Genomic DNA, 27904 nt, shown 5'->3' with positions numbered 1-27904 from the left:
AGAAAAGAAAAGAAAAAGTAGGGGCCAGAATCATGCAGAGGGTTAAGCCACCACTTCAGATGCCTGCATTTCATATTGCAGGGCTTGGTTTGAGTCCTGGCTACTCTCTGCTTCCAGTACAACTTCCTGCTGATGCCTCTGGGACAAAGCACTCAGGTCCAAGTATCTGGGTGGTGGTTCTTTTTAACTTATTCATTTGAAAGTCAGAGATCTTCCATCCACTAGTTCACACCCCAGCTGGCTGCAGTGGCCAGGGCTGAGCCAGGGTCTCCCACATGGTTGCAGGGCCCAAGCATGTGCGCCATTCTCTTGGCTTTTCCAGATGCATTAGCAGGGAGCTGGATGGGAAATGGAGTAGCTGGGAATTGAACAGTGCTCGTATGGGACGCTGGTGTCTCAGGCAGCAGCTCTACCTGCTACGCCACAACACTGTTCCCAAACTAATATTTTTGCGCAGACTGTATCGTATACTTGCCAAATTCATTTATTAATAGGTTTTTTGGTGAAATCTAAATTTTCTGCATAGAAGATTGTATCATCTGCAAATAGAAATAAATTTTTCCTTTTTTAAAAAAAGATTTTTTTTTAACATTTATTTATTTGAGAGGTAGAGCTACAGACAGGGAGAGACAGAGCAAAAGATCTTCCATCTGCTGTTTGACTCTTCAAATGACTGCAGTAGCCAGAACCAGAAGCCAGGAGCCAAGATCTTTTCCCAGGTCTCCCATGCAGGTGCAGGGGCCCAAGCATTTGGGCCATCTTCCACTGCTTTCCCAGGCCATAGGCGGAGAGCTGGATCGGAAGAAGAGGAGCTGGGACACAAACTGGTGCCCATACAGAATGCCAGCACTGCAAGTGGAGGCTTAGCCTACTACACCACAGTGTTAGTCCCTCCTTTCTAATTTGAATGTCTTATTTTTTTAAATATTCATTTATTTAAAAGGCAGAGTGATAGAGATATTTTCCATTTGCTGGTTCACTCCTCAGATGGCTGCAACAGCCATGTCTGAGCCAGGGCAAGGTGAGGAACAACATCCAGGTCTCCCACATGGGTGGCAGGGGCCCAAGTACTTGGATCATCCTCTGCTGCCTTCCCAGGCAGATTAACAGGGAGCTGGATTGGAAGCAGAACAGCCAAGATTCAAACTGGCCCTCAAATACAGGATGCTGGCACTGTAAGACCTGTCTGTCTCTCTGTGACTCTGCCTTTCAAGTGAATAAATCTAAAAAAATTTTTAAAAAGTTAGCTTTTTCATGGAAAAATGAAAATGTGAGGGCAGTTGTTTTGCACAGCATTTACATCACCACGTGGGATGGCCATGTCCCATATCAGAGTGCTTCATTGAGTCCCCACTACTCTACCTCCAGTCTATCCCCTTGCTGATGCACACCCTGAAAGACAGCAGACAATGGCTCAAGTACTTGAGTTTCTGTCACCCATGTGGGAGACCTACATTGAATTATGGGCTCCTGGATTTGGTCTGGCACAGCTCTGACTGTTATGAGCATTTGAGGAGTGAAGCTTAAGATGGCAGATCTCTAAGTAAATATTTGAATTTTTTTGAAATAGTTAAATGACTTTGTATTCTGTTTTTCATTGGTGTCATTTTTGTGAAGTTCAGTGTAATATTTGAAGGAAAATAAAAAGCTATTTTTAGTTGTAAAGTTTCTCTTGGTGTTGACACAAATGTTTTAGTCAAATATTCTGCCTCTGCATATGTGAAGGAAAGAAAGTATATGCTTGAAACTTGATGGCAACTGATCATAGAATTTAAGTGTGTTTTATATTTGTATGCTTTTGCAAGTTTATTGGACAAAGCTTTAGCTGCTATTTTGTCAAATTAGAACTTGTGGGGGAGTCAGAATCACTAGCCAATTAATTATGCCACCTTAAACACCTGTTTGAAAGCTCACTGTACAGAAGTGATAATAACTGTTGGTTAATTTTGCTGGCCACACCAGGTTTTATCCAGTACTTCTTGGGCTTTTGGTTGGCTAATGTGAGTACAGTTAATCCTCGTTATTCACAAATTCTGTGAATTCACTTACTAAGTTTATTTCTAATCCCAAATCAATACTTGTGGTTCTTATATGGTCATTCACAGGTATGCTCAGAGTAGGGGAGAGATTTGAGTTATCTAATGTGCATGTTCCCAGCTGAGGGTGACCAAGGCCACGTTTTGACAGTTTCTCCCAGTAATAGTGGTTCCTTATTCACTACTTCAGTGTAAGTGGTGACTCTATAGAGCATGACTACTGTGAATAATGAATAATGTATTTCAAATAAAGACTGGGGCTTTGATGTTAGTTTTTCATTTTTCAACATCTCATTCTTAACTTGCAAACTGTGCTCTGTACTAAAGTACTGCCCAATCAGTCTAGGTAAAAAATGTCTTGCTCAATATGCAGCTCTGATAATACAGCCTGATGGGATCTGGGGCCAGTTTGATAGTACAGAAATGTCTCTACACAGAAGAGAAGATCTTTGATTTTTAGGAAAAACAAGTTTTCTGAAAAGGCGCATATTTTATTAAATTCCATTTTGCTATCTTAATATGTTCTGCCAGAAGATCTTTTCAATATGTTATCACTGAGAATTGGATTAAAATGTTACTTAAAAGAAAAAAAAAGTTAAAATATTTAAATCCATAATCTAGAAGACCCTTTTTTTGTAAAATTGCATTATTTTAAATATAACTTTAATATTTGGCCTCCTCATATCCTTTGTTTAAAAATAACATCTATTCCATATTTTAAGCATTGTATGAAATCTGAACTCAGAACTTACCAAAAACTTTTTCTGAGTTCTTTGTGCTCAAAAAGTTTGTATCGCTATTTCTATGGTGGTTATTTCTGTTGCCTTCAATTCCCTCTTAAATTTCATTATATTTATTAGTAGTTTTAATCTTTGTGGGTACTTAGGTGAGTCTTTGATAACCTATTTTTATTCTATGTTAAAGATTTATTTATATGAAAGAGTTAGAGGGAGAGACAGAGATCTTCCATCCACTGGGTCACTCCCAAGATGGCCACAACAGCCAGGGCTGAGCCAGGCCAAAGTCAAGAATTAGGAGCTTCATCCAGGTCTCCCACATAGGTGGCAGGTGTACAGATATTTGGGCCATACTAGCTGCTTTTCCTAGGCTATTAACAGGGAGCTGAATGGGAAGTGGAACAGCTGAGACTTGAACCAGTGCCCATGTGGGCTGCCAGCATTACAGAGGAAACTTTTCGTGCTGTACCACAATACTGGTCCCATGCTAACCTAATTTTAAAGCTATATAAAGGATTTGCTTCTCTAAAATTTATGAAGCTGATTGTTAGAAATCCCTAAAGTTGAGCCATAGTTCAACAGTCTTTAAACTCTTAAAGGAAACCATTTAATCCTTGTTACTATATTGATGGGAAAGCAGACTTTGAAGCCCTGGAAGTATACTGTGGCTTAGGAATCAAAAGTCTTGATTTCTAAGATATGAATAATTCTTTTATTTATTTGAAAGGCAGAATGATACAGGGAGAGATCACTCATCTGCTTATTCACTCCACAGATGGCCAGGGGTTGTCCAGGTCAAAGCCAGGAGCCTAGAGATCCATCCAGATCTCCCACAGGGGTGGCAGGGATCCAGGTACCTGGGTCATCCTCCACTGCCTTCCTAGGCACATTAGCAGGGGAGGTGGATCAGAAGTGGAGCAGCTAGGACTTAAACCCTTCTCTGATATAGGTTGCAGGTGCCAGCTTAGCTCACTGCACCACAATGCTGGCCTCTAAACTTTTTATTTCACTGGGGGCAAAAAGCTTTTCTCTTCGGCCTGTCTTGCCTCCACAGGCCTCCTCTCACCTTTCCTTACCTCTGTTAACCTGTATATATTGTCTTGGGCAGCTTGCAGGGCTAACTAGTGGTCAATGGGGATTGGAATTGCCCTCTCCCCCCACAGCTGCATGAGCTTGGAAACTTCTGACAGTTTATTTCCTCTTAAAAGGTCTGTTTGATTCACCAAACATCTTTGAAAGCCAGGTTTTTTTTTGTTTTTGTTTTTGTTTTTTTACCAGGCAGAGTGGACAATGAGAGAGACAGAGAGAAAGGTCTTCCTTTGCTGTTGGTTCACCCTCCAATGGCCGCCGCGGCCGGCGCGCTGCAGCCGGCGCACCGCGCCAATCCGAAGGCAGGAGCCAGGTGCTATCCTGGTCTCCCATGGGGTGCAGGGCCCAAACACCTGGGCCATCCTCCACTGCACTCCCGGGCCACAGCAGAGGGCTGGCCTGGAAGAGGGGCAACTGGGACAGAATCCGGCGCCCCGACCGGGACTAGAACCCGGTGTACCAGCACCACTAGGCGGAGGATTAGCCTGTTGAGCCACGGCGCCGGCCAGAAAGCCAGTTTTTACCAAGCCCTGTGCGATAGGCACTTAGGGTACAGAAATGAAACTATCTTTCTGACCTTAACTTCAATTTCTAATCTAATGGAGAAGATAGACAAATAACAAATAATTGTAGTGAAGTGCTGAAATTACAACAGAAAAGGTGGGAGAAATTTGTTCCCTATGGCCCCACTCCCACCCCCATCCCACTATGGTGTGATTAACTCTTCTTGATAGCTAAGAGACTAGACAGAGGAGGAGATGCTTCTCACTGGGGGAAATGACTAGCCAACTGTAAACAGCAGGCACATCAGGGGTCTGTGCAAATACTTGTGGCGTAATGGAAAATTGAAAACATAGCATGTAGCCAAAGCATAGGATTGTGTCAGTGCCCAAATTCGTGCATGTTTTCCTGTCCTTGTCTCATACATCTCGCCTCTCCCATGGCTGCGGTATTGACACAAAAACAGTAGCATGACTGACTAATCCCAGGGAAGCAATAGTAGGACTTTCTTTGTTTTGTGGTGTCATCTAAAATTCACCTCCCTCAGTCTCAGCTCTGTTCTTCAAGTTAGGCTCTTCAAGTTCCTTCCTGGAACCCATCAGGCAGAGAGAACTTTTTCTTAGATCAGCCAGGAATCTACTTTCATTTTGGATATTGCGTGCAAACTCGCCCTTTTTATCCCTGTGAGGTCTCTGTAGTATGTGGGTATATGTTATTTGTGTGTCCTCGTTGTACCAGTTAATGCAGAGTTTTGTGAAGAATAGATGCATTTCAAAATATTTTTCCACCCAAATATCTTTTAATTTTGTTTTCCATGAACATTTTTTAAAAAGATGTATTCATTTATTTGAAAGGCAGAGTTTACAGAGAGAGGGAGGTCTTCCATCCGCTCGTTCACTACCCATGTGGCTACAATGGCCCGAGCTGGGTGAGGCCAAAGCCAGGGGCCAAGGGTATCTTCTGGGTATCCCACATGGTGGCAGGGGCCCAAGGACTTGGGCCATCTTTCGCTGCTTTCTCAGGCACATTAGCAGGGAGCTGGATCAGAAGTGGAGCAGCCAGGACTTGAACCAGCACCCTTATAGGATGCCAGCATCACAAGCAGTGGCTTTACCTCTCTGCTCTAACACCGGCCCCTTCTGTGAACTTTTTGAAGTGCCCTTGTATATTTCATATCATAGTTTCTTCTAGAAAATAAGCTATGTTACCCCTTTCTTATATTTCTAATAGCATATTTAAATTTTTTTAGAATCTTTAAAAACAAGTTTGTATTTAATGTTTCAAGTGTGTTCTATTGGGGGACCAATAAAATTAATTGGAGCTATTATATTTAGAAATTACAAGTAATTGGGAGATCAAATTCTAAATTTAACCTTGCTTCTGTGTTCTTGTCCAGGGCCTGCTCTCTTTTCTGAGTGCCCCACTCATAGGTGCTCTATCTGATGTGTGGGGGAGAAAGCCCTTTCTCCTTGGCACTGTCTTCTTCACCTGCTTCCCAATCCCACTGATGAGGATCAGCCCATGGTGAGTGCCTCGGTCCTTTACCATTCTGACTGCTTTGAGTTATGTGTCAATATTGCACAGTGAGCATCCCAAGTTCAAAAGTCCAAAATGCTGCACCATACAACTGCTTGTTGTTGATGCTAACAGGTCTCATTGTTCAATATATACAAACTTTTTCATGTGTAAAATATTAAAATATTGATAAGGTCATCTTCAGTCCATGGGCATGTAAGGTGTATGTGAAGCATAAATTTCATTTATAGATTTGAGTCCCCTCCCTAAGCTATCTCATTATGTATGTGTATGCAAATAGTCCAAAATCTAAAATCTCATCTCATCCCAACAAGCATTTTGAAAAGGGACAACCAGCGTGTGCTTAAATCCTAGAGTGTCGGATCCAGGGCTGTGGCATAATAGGCCAAACTTCTGCCTGTGGAGCTGGCATCCCATATGGGCTCCAGTTCATGTCTCAGCTGTCCTTTTTCTGATCCCGCTGTCTGCTAATGGCCTGGGAAAGCTGTAGAAGATGATTCAAGTGCTTGGGCCCCTGCACCAGCATGGAAGACTCAGAAGAGGATCCTGGCTTCAGATCATCCCAGCTCCAGGCCCTTGTGGCCGTTTGGGGAGTGAACCAGCAGTTGGAAGACCTTTCTCCCTTTCTCTGTCTGCAACTCTACCTCTCAAAGAAAAAAACCTCAGAGTGTTTGTGATCATCTCACAGCAGTTACGCATGTGCTTTAGTTTGATGTCTTCAGGAATACTGAAGGCCAGTTTGGGCAGTTACCATCATGCCCACTTTTTAAGATAGGGAATAAAGAGCACAGAATTAAGTTGAAGGTAAGTAAGATCAGTAAAGAATAGAAATGAGAGGTTTCTGTAAGGCAGCTGTGATGCCATGATGTCAGTTACAGGAGTTCAGTCCTGGAGTGAACTGACAGTCCCGTCCTTTCCACCAAGGCTCTCATGACTGCAAAAGAGTACTTTTGGTCAGCTTGTTTGTTGCTTTGGGGCACTGACATAAACACAGATTATATCATGGTAGGCAGGAATCAGGTATTTTTTTAAATTTATTTAATTGCATGCATTTCATAAATACAACTTGCGGAACATAGTAATCGCTTTTGTGTATATTGTGGTAAGACTTGATGACCCATTCTAAATCATAATATGAATTTGAGTTCATTGTTTTGGACTTCAGTGAGATAAATCTGGAATGCCAAAGTCTATTTTAGTTAACAAAGGTGGGTTAGAATTTGTATGTGAGCTGAAAGTTGGCTGTTTTTCTGAATGCCAGAGTACTGTGCTCTGGCCAGTATCCTTCTTGCTAAGGAACTTCCTGTGGGAAGAGTACACTCAAATTTGGTTTGTCTTTTTTATGCTATTAAAAATAGATTTGGGGGAAGGTATGTGAAAATATTTTTATTTGTGTGATAGGAATTTTGTCAGCATGTGTCACATTCTAAATGTATTGGGTGCTCATAGGTCATTTTATTTTCTACCAGGTGATGAATTTTTATAAAATACTTTTGGTACTGAGTCTTTTTATTTTTTTTTCAAAGTTTTATTTATTTATTTGAAAGAGTTGCAGAGAGGCAGAGGCGGGGGTTGTGGGGAGAGGGAGGGAGAGGGAGGTCTTCCATCTGCTGGTTCGCTCCCCAGATGGCCGCAATGACGCCGATCCAAAGCCAGGAGCCAGGAGTCTCTTCCTGGTCTCCCACATGGGTGCAGGGGCCCAAGGACTTGGGCCATCCTCTACTGCTTTCCCAGGCCATAGCAGAAAGCTGGATTGGAAATAGAGCAGCCAGGACTCAAACTGGCGCCCATATGGGATGCTGGCACTGCAGGCGGCGGCTTTACCTGCTTCTCCACAGCGCCAGCCCTGCTATTGAGTCTTCATGTTTAAGAACATATTGCATTTTCCCATGAGTCATGTCCTTACAATAGCTTAGAATTTCTTTAAACATTTTAAGTTTTATTAAGTTTTATTCCTATAAATTTTATTTTTTTTTGTTCTGTTATGAAATTGAGCTCCTTTCTTTTTATGGGCTCGTCTTGCGAGACCCACATTGTTGGGATGGTGGGGCGACAGCATTCTATAACAAGAAGCACCAGAGACAAGTTTTGGTGAGCATGTCTGTTTATTAACAATCAGGCACAAGCTTTTAAAGGGCAGGCAAAGAGGAGTAGCTAGTTTTGGGTAGCCACACTAATTCTATAGGATAAAGCAGATACTGGCACCTTTGCACTTTTCCAGTCAGCTTGAAGGTCATATAGCCTACGTAGCCTTCCAGGTGGTCTTATGGATCTAGGCCACACCTGGGAGCTAATTACAAGGCCCTTCAACAGGAAGAGGTAGGGGGATGTGCCTGAGGCTCCTGCCACCTGCCAGCAGTCAGGTCATGTGTGGTTCTCAGTGTGCCTGAGCCCCTGACCAGAGTCTTTCCCTGGAGGCATGGTGTGCCATGTCCTTTTTTTTTTTTTTTTTTAAGACGTATTTATTTATTTGAAAGTTAAGAGTTACAGAGAGAAGGAGAGGCAGAGAGAAAGAGGACTTCCATCCGATGGTTCACTCGCAGTAAGCCGCAACGGCCGGAGCTGTGTCGATCCAAAGCCAGGAGCCAGGAGCTTTCTTCCAGGTCTCCCAAGTGGGTGCAGGGGCCCAAGGACTTGGGTCATCTTCTACTGCTTTCCCAGGCCATAGCAGAAAGCTGGATAGGAAGTGGAGGAGCTGGGTCTCGAATTGGCACCCATATGGAATGGCGGCAGCTTTACCCACTATGCCACAGCACCAGTCCTGCCATGTCTTCTTAACCTCCTGCATGAGCTAGGCAGGCAGTCTCCCAGCCAGGTACAGGATCACCCACATCTTTTAAGTGTTTGGCATGTTAATTTGTCACTTGTAAATAATTTAACTGCTTTCCTGCTACTCATGCTTTTGCTAATTGTATTAACTAGTGAATAATGGTGAATAAAAGTGATGATTGTGGGATCATCTTCCTGTCTATGAAAGTGTGCAGGGCCAGTGCTGTGGCATAGTGGGCTAAGCCTCCTCCTGCAGTGCCAGAATCCCATATGGGCACCGGTTCGTGTCCTGGCTGCTCCTCTTCCGATCCAGCTCTCTGCTGTGGCCTGGGAAAGCAGTAAAAAATGGCCCAAATGTTTGGACCCCTGCACCCATGTTGGGGATTCAGAGGAAGCTCCTGGTCCCTGACTTCAGATTGATGCAGCTCTGGCCATTGCAGCCATTTGAGGAGTGAACCATTGGATGGAAGACTTCTCTCTCTCTCTGCCTCTGCCTCTCTGTAACGCTAGCTCTCAAATAAACAAAATAAAATCTTTAAAAAAAAGTGTAGTAGTGCTTCTTCATTAGTCATTAGGCTAGCAATTGTGTTGAAAAGTATAGATTCCTATTTTATACAGATTTTCCTTTTTAAAATGAAGATTGGATGTCAGATTTTATTAGATGATTATCTAGCTTCAGTGGAGATTACTTTTCTCCTTAGAGCTATTAATATGATTGAGTTTTCCAGTGTTAAGACATCCTTAGGTGCTGGAATAAACCCATTTTTGTTCTGCAAGACTCTGCTAATAAATTCAAAGCAAGGCTCAGGATCTATTATAATTAACAGAACTTCAAAACTAAGAAATGGTTGAGTTCTGAGCCCTAGCAAGTCAAGGATACAAATATATGGGAAGATGCACTTGAACCCTGAACTTTCAGAATGTGCTGAATATAATGTGCATATTGTATATATTAAATAAATATTAATATATGTATTTCAGAATATATCCTATATGTTATATTATATAGTGCATATTATATTATATATGCTATATTGTATGCATTATGGTATATAGCCTAATATATAGTATAACATATATATTATATGTCATAATTGTGATTATGTATATGTAATATATAATTGAGACTTATAGTAATTATATATCATGTATATGATATATAATAGATATGTTTTTATTTTTATATGAATTTTTGGAAGACCTTTTTTTTAAGATTTTATTCATTTATTTGAGAGGTAGAGTTATAGAGAGAGAGAGGGAGAGGAAGAGAGAAAGGTCTTCCCTCCGTTGGTTCACTCCCCAAATGGCCAGAACTGCGCCAATCCAAAGCCAGGAGCCAGGAGCTTCTTCCAGTCTCCCATGATGGTACAGGGACCGAAGGACTTGGGCTATCCCCACTGCTCTCCCAGGCCACAGCAGAGAGCTGGATTGGAAGAGGAGCAGCCAGGACTAGAACTGGCACCCACATGGGATGCCGGCGCCGCAGGCAGAGGATTAACCAACTGCACCAGAGCACCAGCCCCAATATGTATGTTATATATACTGTAATATGGCCGGTGCTGCAGCTCACTAGGCTAATCTTCCGCCTTGCAGCGCCGGCATACCGGGCTCTAGTCCCGGTCGGGGCACTGGAGTCTGTCCCGGTTGCCCCTCTTCCAGGCCAGCTCTCTGCTGTGGCCAGGGAGTGCAGTGGAGGATGGCCCAAGTACTTGGGCCCTGCAACCCATGGGAGACCAGGATGAGTACCTGGCTCCTGCCGTCCGATCAGCGCGGTGCGCCGGCCGCAGTGCGCCTGCCGCGGCGGCCATTGGAGGGTGAACCAACGGCAAAGGAAGACCTTTCTTCTCTCTGTCTCTCTCTCTCACTGTCCACTCTGCCTGTCAAAAAAAATATAACAATAAAATAAAAATATATACTGTAATATGTATGTTTCAGAGTACATATAATGTATATTGATGTATTTCAGAACATATACATATATATATATATGTTTACTCCTAATAGAAGATAACTCCATGCCTCACTTGCTTAAAATCATGCAGAGCCTTCAAAAGAGGCAAATGCCTTGAAAGAAGAATCTTTCCTTCCACAGGACCTGAGCCCAGGGAATTATACATTAGTGTAGCCAGTTATAATATGTGGCTGGGATTACTATCAGAAACTTGGAAATGATAATGGACATAACTGGATGAAATATAACTCCCCACACTTCCATAATTGTGGAAAGTGGGAGGTGGTGGTCAAAAGCTCAGAAAAATGTGGATATTGGAATGAATTATTGCATTTCAGCACCACTTGGGTGCCCTTGAATATGATTGTGGTAAGGGAGGATTCTACCAATAGATAGAAATTTGGGTAGCACACAAGGTCATCTATTTTGTATGGAGAGAGAAATGGTCTGAAGTAAGAATAAATATGGACTCATAGAGAGTGGCAAGTGGGCTGGTTTGTTAGGCATTTGGAAGAAATTAGATTGAATGTTCAGAGCAAAGCCTTTTACTTGGGTCTGTGGAAGTGGGTACAAAAGGCAGACTATTGCCTACCAAAAATATTCAATACAGAAGAATCTCTGAAAATAAGGACTGCTAATATTTTAACTAGGTTTTCTTAAGCATCAGCCTATACATATGATAGAAATTTTTAGTCTTAATTACATTAATATTTTTGTCATGCTTTCTGCTTTTGTGAAGATTTTTACAAATCATTTGTTGTATATGTCTTTCTCAGTTAAAGCTAAGATATTGAAAAAAAATTATATTCTGTTGATTGCCTTAAAACTATAACTTAATCTTTTTTTTTTTCCTGTTCTTTGGCTTTTAGACAGCATGTACTGACTCTCTTTGGACAATGACAAAATTAGTATGTTTCTACTTCTTCCTTCCCATCTTGATTTTAATTTTATTTTTCTATCTTTAAGTATACATACATATTCTTATATATACTTATTTATTTGTGGGTTGAAACCTTTGTATTTAGTGCTGGTTATAAAAGTATACATACAGTGCTTCTCAGTAATTAAAATAATCTTTCTATAGGTGGTATTTCGCAATGATTTCTGTGTCTGGCGTCTTCTCAGTCACGTTCTCTGTGATATTTGCCTATGTTGCTGATGTCACTCAGGAACACGAGAGAAGCACTGCTTATGGATGGGTAAGCTCACAGGCCTTATTTTTTAGTAAGAGCAATACTTCTGTTAAAAGGTCACTGGAAAGCGATTTAAAATAAGTGATTTGTAGAATCTAGTGATTTGTAGAAAAGGAAATCCAAAGCTAATAAAGAGCTCTTACAAAAAGTTAAAAATAGCAAGATAGAAATTACCAACTGTTTTTCTCTGGTTTTAGGGTTAGGAAATTGGCACAAGTATGTTGACAGTTGCAACATTTGCTTTTTAAATTGGTTTGACTTATTTCTTGTTTGCTGATCTCTTGGGGAACTTAAACAAAGAGCAGGTGCTGGGATCAAAACTCTGTGTGTACCTGATTTGAGTTGCAGAGGTGGTAAGACTCAGCACTATTGCTCCTTTGTTACTCTGTTGTTGGATGTGTATCTCAGATCCTCTCTTGGGACACATTATTATTTCATCACATGATGAAAAAAGGAATGCATACATCTATTCAACAAATAATTGTTGAGTAAATAACAAGTTATAGGAGACTGGTTTGGGGGGGGGGGTAATTTGGTATTAGCCCTAATTTCCTCAAGTGTGACAGTGGTATTTTGTTTATATGGACATGTGTAGGAGTATGTGTAGGCACCTATTCAGTGCTAGAACCTGTTGGTAACATGGAAGTGTACAATGTACCCTCTCCCAACTTCCTCTGTGATCACAATAAGAACATGAAATAATAAGGTTGGTCTGGCTGGACTGTGAGGAATAATAATTTGGAGGGGGATGAATGCCAGGAACCCAGGCTGTTTGTCTCCTTTCCTGGATCTTTTTCTTTTAAATCCCACATCTAGAATAGCCCAGGTAGTCTAGTTGTTAGTGCTGACTGGTTGAATGACTTCATGAATCTAATCAACATAGAAGTAAGTTACCGTTGTTCCATAAATCACAACAGTTTTTAATTTTTTGCTTTTTTAAGACATCAGTGGTTTGAACATTTTTCTTTCAACCTACATCTCCTCTGACTGCTACCTCTGCCTCTCCTTTCCTTTTTTCCCTCCTTCCCTGAGTCTCATGCTCTATCTTAAAATGAGCATTTCTAGATTGCTGTGGAGAACAAAGGAGAAGCTGATAGGAGAAGCAGAGAAGGCAGGGTGTCCAGTGGCCTGGTCAGGGATGGTAGCAGAGCTGTAAGAGATGCCAAGAGCCTGCGTGTACATAAGTGCAGCTTGCTCATGACACCAGGGGAAGTTCCTGGACACACTCATTTCTCTGCAGTTTATTGGTTTCTGTCCATTGCTTTCATCACAGAGCTAATGTGCTTAGCATTAGTGCTTTAAGGAAAGATTTTGGAGAGAATTTTGTTCCAGAACTAACAAACTTATCCTTGAGCCAGCTCCTTGCTGTGAAGTGGTGCAAGTAATGCCTGCTTATGGGGCACTGAGAACAGTTGGTGAGCATACCATTCTGGCTGAGAATGCCTAGCTGACATGAGCTCCCAGCCAGGGCCAGTGACTGGGTATTTGAGTTGCTGGATTGGTCATATGACCACAGTCTTGGCCTGTGGGTACCTCTGTATCCTCCCAACACTCCAGATGTAAGATGACTGAATTAAAAGGGAGAGAAAAGCCTAAAGCCTACCTATCTTACAGATGGTAGAGAATTTTGTGGCCCAGCATTATGGTGCTATGGGGGTAAGCCACTGCTTGCAAAGCCAGCATTCCATAACAGAGTCTCAGCTGCCTCACTTCTGAGCTAGCTTCCTATAATGTGCCTGGGAAGGCAGTGGATGATGGCCCGTGTGCTTGGTCCCTTGCGACTGCCATAGGAGACCAGGATGGAGTTCCTGGCTTTGGCCTGGCTTAACCCTGCTGTTGCTACCATTTGGGGGAGTGACCCAGCAGATAAAAGATCACTTTCTCTCCAGCTATCCCTCTCTCTGTAATACGCTCTGCCTTAAATAAAAAAGATTGATTGATTGATTTGAAAGGCAGAGTTACAGAGAGGCAGAGAGAGAACGTCCCGAAATGGCTGCAACAGCCAAAGCTGAGCTGATCCGAAGCCAGGAGCCAGGAACTTCTTCTGGGTCTCCCATGCTGGGGTGGAGGCCCAAGCACTTGGACCATCTTCTACTGCTTTCCCAGGCCATCAGTAGAGAGCTGGATTGGAAGGGGAGCAGTCAGGACTCAAACGGGTGCCCATATAGGATGCCAGCACTGCGGGTGGTGGCTTTACCCACTACGCCACAGCACCGGCCCCACAAATAAATCTTTTTTTTAAAAAGAAAAAACAATGTTTTTGGCATTCAATCTGGTCTAATTTGGAAAATGTCCATTAAGCTTCTGAACATTCAGATCATGTTCTTAAAATGTGAACATTCTACTTGCTTTGCTTATAGGAGTGCAGTGTGGAGAGGTTCTGTGTGTTTCAGACCCCAGGAGCCATCAACCAGCTCTGAGAGCTCACTTAGTAAAATTGGCACAGTGGCCACGTGGTGACAGGGTGACGGAAATCCACAGCCCTTTAGCCAAAAGGCTTCACCCATGCCCTCAAATTTTTTTTGTTGCAGTTTTTTTCTAAGAACGTCCAAGTTTTTATTACTAATGAAATGGTCACCAAATGATAAAATGGTGAAACAGTGCAGTGTTTTTAAAAGATGAACGCAAGCACAACCCTTGAGTAATTTGTAGATCTGATCAGTCCTGTATGAAATTTTTTCATGCTCTGCATCCACATCTTCATTCCCCAATTAAAGACCAAAGAGTGAAGGTTTTATCTGTGGAGAATATTTTCATGATACTTTATTTTTTTTTTAATTTATTTGAAAGGCAGTTACAGAGAGGTAGAGAGAAAGAGATCTTCTAATAAGATCATTATGTTTTACTCTGTAGCTCTCCAGAGTATTTCCAGCGAGTTGTTTGTGAATAAATTCCTTAACAAAATTACTTTATTCTTAAAATTTGTATGCAACACATTGATTTTGTCTAAAGTGGGGAAGGGTGACTGCAGGTGTGCACCTGAGGGACCCTGGGTGAGAGTGTCCTTTCCCACAGGTCTCAGCCACCTTTGCAGCTAGTCTGGTCAGCAGCCCAGCCATCGGAGCATACCTTTCTGCCAGTTACGGAGACAGCCTTGTTGTGTTGGTGGCCACAGTGGTGGCTCTTCTGGACATCTGCTTCATCTTGGTGGCTGTTCCAGAATCTCTTCCTGAGAAAATGAGACCAGTCTCCTGGGGAGCTCAGATTTCTTGGAAACAAGCAGACCCTTTTGCGGTAAATATGAAAATATTTACTTTCCTAAATGTTTTTCTAAGTCAAGCAAATAAGAGAATATATTCACAGCCTCCGTGATCCAGCAGTTGTTGCTACGCATTCTGTCTCTACACTGAAAGTTGATGGCATGTAAGGGACTGAGGTTATCTGTACACCAAGAAATATGTAGACTTCCTTAAATAAAGCATGTCATAAGGGAAGAGAGGGGAAAAAATGCCCAGTTAATTCCTGATGACAGCCTGGGAAGGAAGTTTCATCCTTTTTTTTCCCAAACAAAATGAAACTGTGTATAGTGAAAACCCTATACTGGATATGGCTTTCAAGAAGTCACATTATGAATCAAGAGAGAGAAGCGATTTTCTTAAAAGGTTCTGTAGAGATGTTGTCTCAGGACCAGTTTATAGAAGATTCAGGATCTGTTGAGAGATGTAAACCACTGTTAACTGAGTTGAGCAAGTGTTTTTCAAAAGTGGTGATAACGGAAACACATGCCTCTAGCATGAGGATGGTAGCTTGTTGAGAGATGGTGGTAGATTTAATGTTAAGATTCACTTTTGTAATCCATTCGACTTTTGTTGTCCATCTTAATAGATCAGGTCATTAAGTCAGTTCTCCAGAAAAATAACATTAATGTCTATTGGCTTATTATGTGTTTCTTTCTGCTTATTCCCAGTCACTGAAGAAGGTTGGAAAAGATTCTACTGTCTTACTAATCTGCATCACCGTGTTTCTTTCATACCTTCCTGAAGCTGGACAGTATTCAAGCTTTTTCTTATATCTCAGGCAGGTGAGTAGCGAGTACCTAGTAGCCTTTGAACACAAGGAAACTCACAGACTGGGGTTTGTCTAAAGACAGTTTGGAGACAAAAATGTATGACCTTGTGTCTAGTAACAAGTATCAGTGCTGCCCATAATTAATAGAAATCTTTAATGCAATGATGATTTAAAGTATAGTGAGATATTCACCATGGAAAATGTTCCCTTGAGAATTAGCAGACACAGAATTTATCACCATTTTTTAAAGGCTTTTTTTATAGAAGTAAAATGAAAAGAAAAATACAAAGAATTCCAGTATTCCCCTATGCCCACACATGCATAGCTTCCCCTGTAATCAACATCTCAAACCAGAGTGGTACATTTATTGTAATTGATGAACCTATGCATCATTCAAAAGTCCATAGTTTACTTTAGGGATCATTCTTGGTGTTGTCCATTCTGTAGGTCTGGACAAAGGTCTAATGACATGGATCCACCATATTCACCATTACAGTATCTTGTAGAGTACTTTCACTGCCCCAAAAGTCTCTTGTGCTCTCCCTATTCATCCTTCTCCCTACCCCCATGCCCTGGTAACCACTGATCTCCATAGTTGTGCCTTTCCAGAATGCATATTTGGAATCATACAGTATGTAGCCTTTTCAAATTGATTTCACCCACTTAAAGTGTCCTCCATGTCTTTTCAGCACTGAATAATAATCCACTGTCTGTACCACAGTTTACCTGTTGATGGACACCTTGGTTGCTTCCAAGCTTTAGCAGTTATGAGTAAAGCTGCTTTTAAGTGTCTGTGTATCATAATCTTTTAAACCTTTAATAATATCCATTAATGCTCACAGAGAGGTAAGGTTTATTCAGATGTGTCCTGCCCTGTGTCTGATCACCCCCAGTCTGCTGACTTGACCTCATAGGCTACAGCTCAGCTGCTGCTGTAGACAAAAAGCTGGCTCCCAAGCAATAATCAAAGTTTCCTCTTCTCTCATTGTTAGAAGAGTATGCCCTTTTTTGTCTTTCAAAATAGGAAATTGGCTTAAAGCAGTTAAAACAATTAGCAGCTTCCCTTTCCCAACCTCTACAGACCTGAGCTACTTCTCCCTTGTATCCTACTCTGGTCTGTTACTGGTTTCTCAGGGATAAAGTCCTTTCTTAATGATTTACTCCAGGGCAGGCCGTCTCCTAAAAGAAATCCCTCCACTTGTGGAAACATTTTGAAATGGAATTTGTTATGTTCTCCATTCTGAAAGTTGTCCCAAGAGTGTAAGATTAATATTTTATATGAGGGCATATAAACATAACTTTTTTCAAGAATTTTTATTTCCGTTCTTTAGGCTTTTTTCTACATGTTTATTCATGTCACGTTATCTTTGTGCTCACCTCAAAGACTGATTAACATAACATACATTTTCATTAAAATTGTGTTTTATATTTGAAAATCACATATCTGGTAAGGAATTTGTATTCAGATAGAACTCTGAGTACAACTCAACAATGAAAATATAACTCAACAATGAAAAGGTAACCCAACTGGAAAAAAGAGGCGAAGGATTATTTCTCCAAGGAAGATATACGAAAGGCCAGTAAGCACATAAAAAGATGTACATTAACCATCCAATAAATGTAGATCAAAACAATGAGACACCATTTGACATACACTAGGATAGCTAGAGTCTAAGGGACAAGGATGAGGCAAAATCAGAACCCTCGTACATGCTGATGAAACTGTATAATGGGCCGGCGCCACGGCTCAATAGGCTAATCCTCTTCCTGCGGCGCTGGCACACCGGGTTCTAGTCCCGGTCGGGGCACCGGATTCTGTCCTGGTTGCTTCTCTTCCAGGCCAGCTCTCTGCTGTGGCCCGAGAGTGCAGTGGAGGATGGCCCAAGTACTTGGGCCCTGCACCCCATGGGAGACCAGGAGAAGCACGTGGCACCTGGCTTCGGATCAGCGTGATACGCCGGCCGTGGTGGCCATTGGAGGGTGAACCAACAGCAAAAGAAAGACCTTTCTCTCTGTCTCTCTCTCTCACTGTCCACTCTGCCTGTCAAAAAAAAAAAAAAAAAAACTGTACAGTGGAAGGGCTGCTATGAAACAGTCTGACAGTTTCTCAGAATGTTCAACACAGTTACTGTATGCCCCACAAATCCATTCCTAGGTGCATACCCGGACAAGTGAAAATACATCTAACATGGAAACTTAGATACAAGTAATTGTTCATAATAGCCAAAGAGTAGGAACAACTTAAGTGTCCATCAGCTGATGAATGGATTAACACATGTGGTGTGTGTGTGTATATATAATGTTGTTATTCAGCATTGAAAAGCAACAAACTGGGGTTGGTATTGTGATGTAGCAGGTTAAGCTGCTACCCGTGACACTGGAATCCCATACCAATGTCAATCCCAGCGCCAGTTTGTGTCCTGGCTACCCCACTTCCATTCAGCCCCCTGCTGATGGCCTGGGAAAAGTAACAGAAGATGGCCCAAGTGTTTGGGGCCCCTGCCACCCATGTGGGAGACCTGGATGAAACTCTTGGTTCCTGGCTTTGGTCTGGCCTAGCCCTGGCTTTTGCAGCTATCTGGGGAGTAGACCAGCAAATGGAAGATCTCTGTCTCCCACCCCCACCCCCACCCCCACTCCTTCTCTGAGTCTGACTCTTTTGAATAATTTAAAAGAAAAAAAGCAACAAATACTGACATAGGCTACAACTTAGGTGAGCCTTGAAAACACAAAGGAACACATTGTATGATTCTATTTAAATAAAATACCCAGAATAGACAAATCCAGAGACACAAGAAATAGATGAGGAATTGGAGAAAGGAAAGCCAAGAGAAGGGGGGGATAGAACTCCTGATGTGGGCCATGTTTCTTTGAGGGGCGATGAATATCTTTTCTAAAATTGATAGTCCAACTCTGTGGACATACGAAGACCAATGAATTGTATATTTATAATGGGTAAATTGTGGTTAGTTTAAATTCTATCTCCATAAGGCTGTTTTAATATACTATATATATTTACAAATATATGCTGAGAAATAATCCCTTGACAAAGCTACATTTTCAGATTCCATGTTTTCTAAATTATACTTGATTAGATAATTTTTTAAAAGATTGTGTTTGAGAGGCAGAGAAAGAGTATTTTGAAACACCCTTCACTATCTCTTGATGGAAAATAATGTATGAACATTCTTTAGCTGAGAGAGCGCTCCTTTCTGCTGGTTTACTCCCCAAATGCCTGCTTGAGCTGAGACCAAAACCAGAAACGAGGAACTAAATACAGGTCTTCCACATGGGTGTTAGGCACCTAATTACTGGAGTCATCATCATTGCCTCCAAGGTCTGCATCAGTCGAAAGCTGGAGTCAGGAATCAGAGCCAGGTATAGAATCCTGGTGTTCTGATATTGGACATGGCATCTTGACTAGTCAATTAAATGCCTATCCCAGTAACTGAATCTTTTTAATGTCAGCATCACTGGTTTCAGCCTTACTTCTTTTGTTAACTAGTTGTTTGGATGTAAGATACCCATTTATAAAATGAGAAGAATATTTTAAGGTACTTTTCTGAGTTTCATAGAATTTCAAAAGAGGGCAAACTAGTTAGGCATTTCAAGGCCACTGTTGAGGACCCACTTGACTCCTGGCTGTGCCCAGAGAGGCTGTGGTGATTGCTGTCCAGAGGACCCGGCATCTCTCTGTGCCCCTCCTCTCTCCCCCTCTTTGCTCATGTGGTTTCAATGTGTGATCAGAATAGAACCACTGACTTCGCTGATGAACAAATTCTGTATTGGTAGCATCAAAAGCCAGATCCCTTCTTGCATATTCTCTTAATTCTTGATATCTTATTTGTCAATTTATGGGTTGGGAATAGAGTGACAATATGAAACAGTAGGTAGACAATGGAAAATATCTAAAAACATTTCACAGTTTGGTTTTGGCTTCTCATAAGGATGTCTTCAATCAGTTTAGTCGTGAGTTACTGGTAAAGTAGGTTCAGCTTTCAGTACTGCCCTAGTTCACTGCCGGTTCTGTGTACTTCAACTATTTTATCCTTTCATTTTAATAGAACATGACATTTTTCATTACTTGGGTAGGATCTGTGTTACTGAAGTGTTTTCTTTGCATTTCCCTAGGTCATAGGTTTTGGATCTGTGAAAATTGCAGCTTTCATAGCTATGGTAGGAATTCTGTCGATTGTGGCCCAGGTGAGTAGTAGTTCACCCACACCGTGTTTTGTGTTTTGTTTATTTTTTAATTTTGATTATCAGAAGTTATTACAGGAAGACTCTTTGAACTGCCACCTCAGCCCCTGCCCGGGGTGTATTTGCACAACTGCTGTATAATAGCACCTCTGGGAAGCTGACTGGGACAGTGCATACAGAATCCTTCCTTCTTAATAGAGTATTTGTCATAACCTCTGCTGAATCAGTTCTTTTATTTGCTTTTACAACAACCAAATTTGTAAATAATGACAATCTATCCACAGACTCTGCAAAATTAGTTTAATCAGGAGAATGTTTCAGTGTTACTCGAATGTTGAAAAGTTAAGCAGAGATAAAAAGCAAGATAACTCTCCAAGCCCTGTGTCCTCAGGATCAGGGACACGGAAATCAGTGTATGAGAATATGTGCAGTGAGTGGAGAGCATCAGGCATTCCCCTGTCTGTACTCAGCATCGAATTACAAGTCAGGGAGGATGCCCTTGACAGTCTGGTACCATTGTTCCCAGGGGCTTTCATCATAGCAGAAAGTATGCAGAGGCTGGTGCTGTGACACAGCCACTGGCCCAGGGAACACTTTTCTGTGACATTGGTGTCAAGAAATGAACAGTGTTTCACCCAAACACTAGAATTGACAAGGCTCGTGGGAATGCATCAAAGCAAAGGCCTTTCATTTGTTTTTGTTGAATTTTACTTGTATTAGTATATATAAATTGTTACACTTTCAAGTTGATCACAATTTTGTTTTTTTATGTTTAGTAAGTCAGGTAGCCCAGAAGCAATCTTTTATCCTCCTTTTCAGACTATCTTAGTTAGCTGTATTTAGCATAGTATTTGTTAAAATCAAACCTGGTATCAATCCCAAATTTGCAAAACTGATTTTCATATGTTGTGTAAATGTTCAGCTGTTTACTGCTCGCCAGTAGTTAAGTCCCTCTTAATCATGGTAACTGGTGACTGGCTGTGATAACCTCTTCAGAGGTGCAGGCAGAGCCCCAGGTAGACAGGCTTCTCCAAGAGGAGGCCAGAGGTCCATCTGAAACTCCTGTCTGGTACAGACACATCAGTACTGTCCAGCTTCTGAGGCTGTAGGCAGGCCTTGTATCCTTAGAGGTCCATGGTCACTGGTAACTGGATTCACCTACAGAGCTTCATTCAAACTCTTGGATGTTCACATGGCCTCTCAAGGTTGTCTCCTTTACTTTTCAGACAGTCTTTCTTAGCATCTTGATGAGATCACTGGGAAATAAGAACACTGTCCTCCTTGGCTTGGGCTTCCAAATGCTCCAGTTGGCCTGGTATGGGTTTGGATCTCAGGCCTGGTAAGCCTCACTTTTGGATTCTCATGAGCTAACAGATATCTTAAAGGATTCAAGTGGGTCGAGTGTGATGAGAAGGATGCAAGAGTTACGTTACTGATTTAATGTGATCAGCACTTCAGAAACCATTTTAAGCTATAATTTGGGCAAGGATGGAGCTAGATAATTCAGGATTACTTATAAAGGCTGCCTTCACTTCAACAGGCTTTCATTATATCATTGCTCAATTGAATGTGTGTCCTCCTTCCTTATCGCCCAATAAAGTTTTATGTCTACTTTTTAGAGACATCACAAGACAAGGAAAAATGATTATGGAAAGAATTGAGACACCTTGGGCAATAATAACATAACCTTTGTAAAATAAAGCATCTGAATTCGATGCACGCTAAGATCTCTTTTAAAATAACTGAGGCAGTTATTACTACTAGCATACTCATATAGATTCCCATTGAAATAAACCCCATGGGTGAAAGGAGGCATAAGAATCCTGAGGTACTTTCTGTATTCGGCCAGGTTTCCCTGTGTGCCTGGTTGACGATACCAGAGTGCCTGCCTCCAGTATGTACCAGTTGGTACCACTTTGCTGTAGAAGGGGCTAGCAGTGCTTGAGAGGTCACTTTTAGTTGGAGAGCAGATAATACGCCTATTCTGAAATTTTGAATTTCATTGGAACCACTTGTTCTTGCTTTTCCATGAGACTTTTTATCAGATTAGTTTGTTTGAGTCTTGCTTGTTTGATTTTCATGCTAGGAACGTAGGTTCAGTAGCTGATTCAAACTCTGTAATGTTAAAAGTGCTTGCATTATGAAGGGTTCTTCTTTTTTCCTAAGAGTCCAGCCCAGCAGGTCACAAGCCCAGCTGGAGCCTCACCTTACTCACAACTCACACTAATGTAGAAGTGAGTCTCTGTCATTGAGAAAAGGATGGACATTCGAGGGAAAAAGACTGTCCTGGGCCAGCAAACTGTGCAGTTCAAGTTCAACATAAGCATAGGAAATCACTGGGAAATATGTTTGTAGCAACAAAAGAAGCCCCTTACGAACTTCGCCAAGGTGGTGTCTACAGATGGTGATAGGGGAACCAGAGAGGAGATTTTGAAAGAAGTAAAATAAAAAAAATGAAGGTTTCCCAGACCTTTTGTCCTCTCCCTGTTTTTAAAATGATCAGAATTAACAGTGTGAGGTGTAACCTTTTAGTTCAAAAAGAAATTCATTTAATTAAATAGAAACTAACAGAAGGAGTCAGAAAGCATTTGTACTTTTCCTACTGACTGTGTTCTGAACTATGAGTTCCTTAGGGCTTGACCACAGCCTCCTGTCGTTACAGGATGATGTGGGCAGCAGGGACTGTGGCCGCCATGTCCAGCATCACATTCCCAGCCATCAGTGCCCTCGTCTCTCGGAACGCAGAGCCAGATCAGCAAGGTGAAGTCGCCTGTTTGCTTTGCCAAGTAGGAAAGCTCTGTTTCTCTCCCTGCTTGATCTTCCACTATTTTAAAAGCCTGGCCTCAGCAGTGTAGATTGCTAAGAATTAGGAACAAAGTAGCCACTTTGTCTTTGCGGTTTTGACTCCTTTAGTACATTTTTATCAAGATTAATCAAACTAGAACCACATTTTAATGTGTCTCTTAAATAATGATAGACCAGTTGGTGATGAGCTATTTGCTTAATCACTTGGATCATTAAAATTTTTCTAATTTAGGAATTGGTTCTTTGGAGGATAAAGAAAAACAGTCTGTGGTTGATAATTGAATGCAGAGTGAGAGATGAAATGACTGCTAGTGGAGAGTAGCCTTCCAGCATCCTCTGTGCCTCTGCTCCCCTTGCAAGCAGGGCCCCACCGCCACAATCAGTCCTTTTTGTTACCCAGTTCCTAACGACTTACCTTCGTGTGGTGTTAAATGGTGTCACTCCTGGCTGAGGTCACTCCAGTAGCTCTGTGCGTCCTCAGGGAGGTGTTGTGTCTGAAGTGAAGGTGTAACTGCCTGTTCCTATTACTGGGGGCGTGAATTTGCTTTGGCTGTTCTTAGGCATGTACATAGCAATACAAATGCACATAAAACTATATGAGGCTGAATACTATTGGGCCATTTTTCTAAAGGATTATTTATTTATTTGAAAGGCAGAGTTGCAGAGGCTGAGATGGAGAGAAGTCTTCTGTCCACTGGTTCATGCCTCAAATGGCCGCAACAGCCAGAGCTGCGCCGATCGAAGCCAGGAGCTTCTTCTGGGTCTCCCACGCGGGTGCAGGGGCCCAAGGACTTGGGCCATCTTTCACTGCTTTCTCAAGCCATAGTAGAGAGCTGGATTGGAAGTGGAGCAGCCAGGACTCGACCAGTGCCCATGAGGGATGCCGGCACTGCAGGTGGCAGCTTTACTCCCTAAAGCCACGGTGCTGGCCCCTCGACCATTTTTGACTCACAGAAATAAACAGTTTCAAGTTGTTCAAACTAATTTTTTACCTGCCATATTAGAAAGCAAAGGCTTCCAGAATTGGTACCTTTGAGAATTTTTTCCAGTACAGATCTCCAGCAGCTGGAGGATGAAGTCTGCCTGGGGCTGCCAGAGGCCAAGGACAGATTTCTAGTGTAAAAGCACCAATAAGTGAGCAGAACAGAGAAATCCCAATCTGCAGAAAAGTAGAGAAATTGCCTGAAATGGGAAATACTAAAATTTTATAATTTCCCCCCATTATAGGCAGATCTAGCTGATGTGGATAATTCAACCCTAAAAGGATTTCAGGGGCCAGTGCTGTGGTGCAGCAGGTTAAAGCCCCATCTTGCAGTGGCAGCATCCCTTACGGGTGCTGGTTTGAGTCCCAGCTGCTTCACTTCTGATCCAACTCCCTGCTAGTATGCCTGGGAAAGTGGTAGAAGATGGTCCAAGTCCTTGGGGCCCTGCACCCATGCAGGAGACGAAGAGGAAGCTCCTGTCTTCAGATTGGCTCAGCTCCAGCCATTGCAGCCATTTGGAGAGTGAACCAGCAGATAGAAGACTTATCTCTGTAACTTTGTCTTTCAAATAAACAAATCTTAAAAAAAAAAAAAAAAAGAGAGAGAGAGAAAGAGAAGAGAAAGAAAGGATTTCAGAAACATCATTGTTATTTCATCTCCTTAGATTTTAGGGCAGGGGTGAGGATACATTTAATGGTCATATGTAAACCAAAGAAAACATTTGAGTAGTGAGTGAAAATACCATGAGCAAAGTCTTCCTTCCTTTGCCACTTCTCTCCATGTGCTTCTGCTCAGTCTGGTTGAGTCAGTGCATAATTTGTTGTAAAAAAAAAAAAAAAAAAAAGTACTGCTAAGCTCCAGATGCTGAGATACTTTTCTGAGAAGACTGACTCCTTTCTCTTTGTTCTGAATTAGGAGTTGCCCAGGGCATCATAACTGGAATAAGAGGCCTATGCAATGGCCTGGGGCCAGCACTTTATGGCTTCATATTCTACATGTTCCACGTTGAACTGACTGAGTTAGGCCCAGAATTGAATTCTGACAGTGCTGCCCTGCAGGTAAGATGGTGATGTCTATAGCAAAATCTATGACTTTCAATTTGGAAAGGATTCCTCCTTGTATGTTACATTTGACAGTAGTGAGTGCTAAGTTCATAGACTCTTGGGAGCAGGGAGGGATCATTTCAGAGATATAACATCTTATGCAAAGATTTGTCTTAACTTTGCACAGAATCTGTTTTTTCATCTACATAGTCACTGTGATCACCATGCCATTGTCTAAGCTCATACTAAATAAAAACACATAAGAAACAACCTAAAAATCTAGCTTAAAATTCTGCTGCCATGGTGTTTCTACTACTTATTTAAAATTTCCTCCCTCCTTCCTTCCAAGAGATATTTAATGTAGGTTTCTGTACAGAACTGGAATTAATGTTCAGGTACAGAAGTTCATGATCTGAGTCACATGACGGCTTTACAGATAAATGCCTGTCATTTATGAGCTCATGGATTGGTGAAGCTATTTAGAAATGGTACAAACAGCAGCAATTATTTGCCCTCTGTCAAATTCCGGACACCGAGCTCTCAGAGTTTGCCTTCACATTAACATTTGTTTACATAAAAAATGATTCACTTTTTGATGGTATGATGGGGGAGGTCATCCAAGTGTTAGAGTGATCCAAGATTCATTTTGGATTTAAAGACTAACCAAATTGTCTTCACTTGTTTCCCTCACTCATCAGGGAGCTGTCATCCCAGGCCCGCCATTTTTATTTGGAGCATGTATAGTTCTTATGTCTTTTCTGGTTGCCTTATTCATCCCTGAATACAGTAAAGTCAGTGGAACTCAAAAACACAGCAGCAGTGGCACTGGCAGCCTGACCAGCACCCCCGAACGGGGCAGCGGGGAAGACATTGAGCCTCTGTTGCAAGACAGCAGCATCTGGGAGCTCTCCTCTTTTGAGGAGCCTGGGAATCAGTGCACTGAATTATGAACTCTGCAGGAAGGGGATTCTGCTGACCCACGACCCTGAGAGCCATGGAGGGAGCTGCACGTGGAGGATTCGTGGTGCTGGAGGGCAGATGCTAAGTGGCATCCTTCAGGGACAAGTAGGAGGAGCAACCCCCTCCATCCCTCTCTTCCTCTTCCAGTCTCTCTTTTATGTTGTACATTATTAGAACAAGGTAAGGTTTCAGATACTTCCCTGCAAATGATGTGCAACTCTCAAAGTTACCTAGAATCCAAACTTCAGAACAGAAACCTCAAATAGAGAAGGTCATATCTCTGATGAAAGGATAGCTTTTCTCTAGGAACTGTGGAATAGGAGCAGCTATGGTCTTCCGGGCCCTTTGTAGCAGACGGCACAGGATTGTGGTGGACTGCCTTTTCTGGCGAGCTGTCAGGTGAAGATCTTTGTTTTCTTCCTTCCTGCTTCTTTGAGGCATTCCCACTTAGCCCATAGGTATGGAGAGTGGCCACTCTAAACAGTCACTCAGTATCAGGGACCTGTCGCCTTTATCCAAAGGTCAAACAAAAACTTAATTTTTTTTCTCCTTGTATTTTACTTCCTATGCTTGGCTAAAATGAACATTAGTAATGTTGATTAGTGATTTCACCTTTACCAGATGAAGGGCGTTCTTCTCTTCTGTTTAAATCATGTAGAACTCAGATTCCTGGACCTGAGTGCAGCGTCCTGGTCAGATCTGAGTGTTTTTACAGAAGAAACACACATCATGCATCCTGGTAGCAACAGATTGTGGAGGGTGCTTCTAAGAAAGACTTGAACAATGTGAACATTCCTAAGAAGACTCGAGGTAGTAACTGGATCCCAGTGGAGTTTATTTCCAAGTTCAGGCTCCTAACACATTATTACTGTTTCCCCATGTCCTACTCCTCAGACGTTTCTCACCCTTCACACTCCTGCCTTAACTGCTTGGTAGTGTGCATTTCTTTCCAGTTAATCTTTTATCTCAATCTGTTACGAGTTTTGAATCTCATAGGAAAACGCACATCAAATTCCTTTCTAAAATATGAGGGTTTAGTGAAACTCAGTTTCACAATAAGTGTCTTGCTAATTTTTCAAGATGTTTTATGGACAAAGAACACTTTACAGATTTATATGTATTTTGCTGCAAAAGTAAATGGACCATTAACTAGGGCCTACCTTTAACAGAGCACTCCTTTGAAAGTTTTATAGATATGAAATATATGTAGATATTTGTAAGGGATTTTAATTTTTTTGATGGGGTGCTGTGTATATCTTGTATTTATAAATGTAATGAAGGTATTGACAAAATATATATACAACTTTTATAAAGGATTGTGTACTGACTGAATACATTTAAAAATATATATTTTGAAATCTGTTCTGCCATGAACAGAGATAACATATCTTTTTACTATGCTGTTGGGTTTTTAGGTTAAGCTTCCTAATGCATAATAAATTTGCCATGGATACTTTTATGTCTTTGTGGGTTTTTTTAAACAATATTTTTCAAATAAGCAGTATTTTTTGGTTTCTCTGTTGGGTTGCTTTCAGCTGGAGTTGCTAATCCTTCAGCTAATGTAAAAGATGTGTTTTAAAATATTTTTTTAACAAATAAAACATAACTATTTTGATCTTTAAAAACCAAGAACAAAAACGGATCATGTGCTCCCATGTTCGTAGCACCATTATTCACAAGACTCAAAAGCAGAAAAAACCTAAGTGACCATGGATTGACACTGAATATGTATGTACTCATGCAATGGAATACTATTCAATCTTCAAAACAGGAAGGCATTTCTGACACATCCCCCACATGCATGAACTTTGAAGATACTATTTAAGTGATAGGACAGTCACAAAAGGACAACTGATGCGATTCCCAAAGTTATTATGTTGTTATTGTAGTAATATTGTTATTATTAGAGAAATGCAAGGACAATTGGAAGTGCAGCAGCTTAACCTACTGTACCACAGTTCTGGCCCCATTAATGTGAAAGATTTTTGCAACTGAAATTTAAATTTTCACAAGTAAAACACTTGTGAAATAAATTCAATAAGACATTAAAAATGTAGACTTCCCATGATCATGAATCCAGGAAACAATGAAAT

At 41.5% G+C, this 27904-nt stretch overlaps 1 protein-coding gene across 5 annotated transcripts in view; it reads left to right on the top strand.

The window, feature by feature from the left end:
- MFSD14B (major facilitator superfamily domain containing 14B) overlaps nucleotides 1-27270 on the top strand; it is a 69554-nt gene extending 42284 nt beyond the window's left edge. For 3 of the 5 annotated variants that reach the window (XM_002708223.5, XM_070050249.1, XM_051859016.2), the window contains exons 4-12: nucleotides 5760-5887; nucleotides 11704-11818; nucleotides 14828-15046; nucleotides 15720-15833; nucleotides 19952-20023; nucleotides 21247-21359; nucleotides 22683-22780; nucleotides 24724-24866; nucleotides 25550-27270. In XM_002708223.5, coding sequence (XP_002708269.2) covers nucleotides 5760-5887; nucleotides 11704-11818; nucleotides 14828-15046; nucleotides 15720-15833; nucleotides 19952-20023; nucleotides 21247-21359; nucleotides 22683-22780; nucleotides 24724-24866; nucleotides 25550-25801 — 1254 coding nt within the window. In that variant the 3' untranslated portion in view covers nucleotides 25802-27270. Of the gene's footprint in view, nucleotides 1-5759; nucleotides 5888-11703; nucleotides 11819-14827; nucleotides 15047-15719; nucleotides 15834-19951; nucleotides 20024-21246; nucleotides 21360-22682; nucleotides 22807-24723; nucleotides 24867-25549 lie in introns of all 5 variants that reach the window. The other 2 variants (XR_007924521.2, XM_008256805.4) reach the window with 2 other exon arrangements.
- The last annotated feature ends 634 nt before the right edge of the window (nucleotides 27271-27904 follow it).

The sequence above is a fragment of the Oryctolagus cuniculus genome, chromosome 1 (genome assembly GCF_964237555.1).
Source record: "Oryctolagus cuniculus chromosome 1, mOryCun1.1, whole genome shotgun sequence".
In the NCBI taxonomy this organism is placed as follows: domain Eukaryota; kingdom Metazoa; phylum Chordata; class Mammalia; order Lagomorpha; family Leporidae; genus Oryctolagus; species Oryctolagus cuniculus.
The sequence above is the reverse complement of the archived record's forward strand: the minus strand, read 5'-3'. Positions and strand labels throughout refer to the sequence as shown.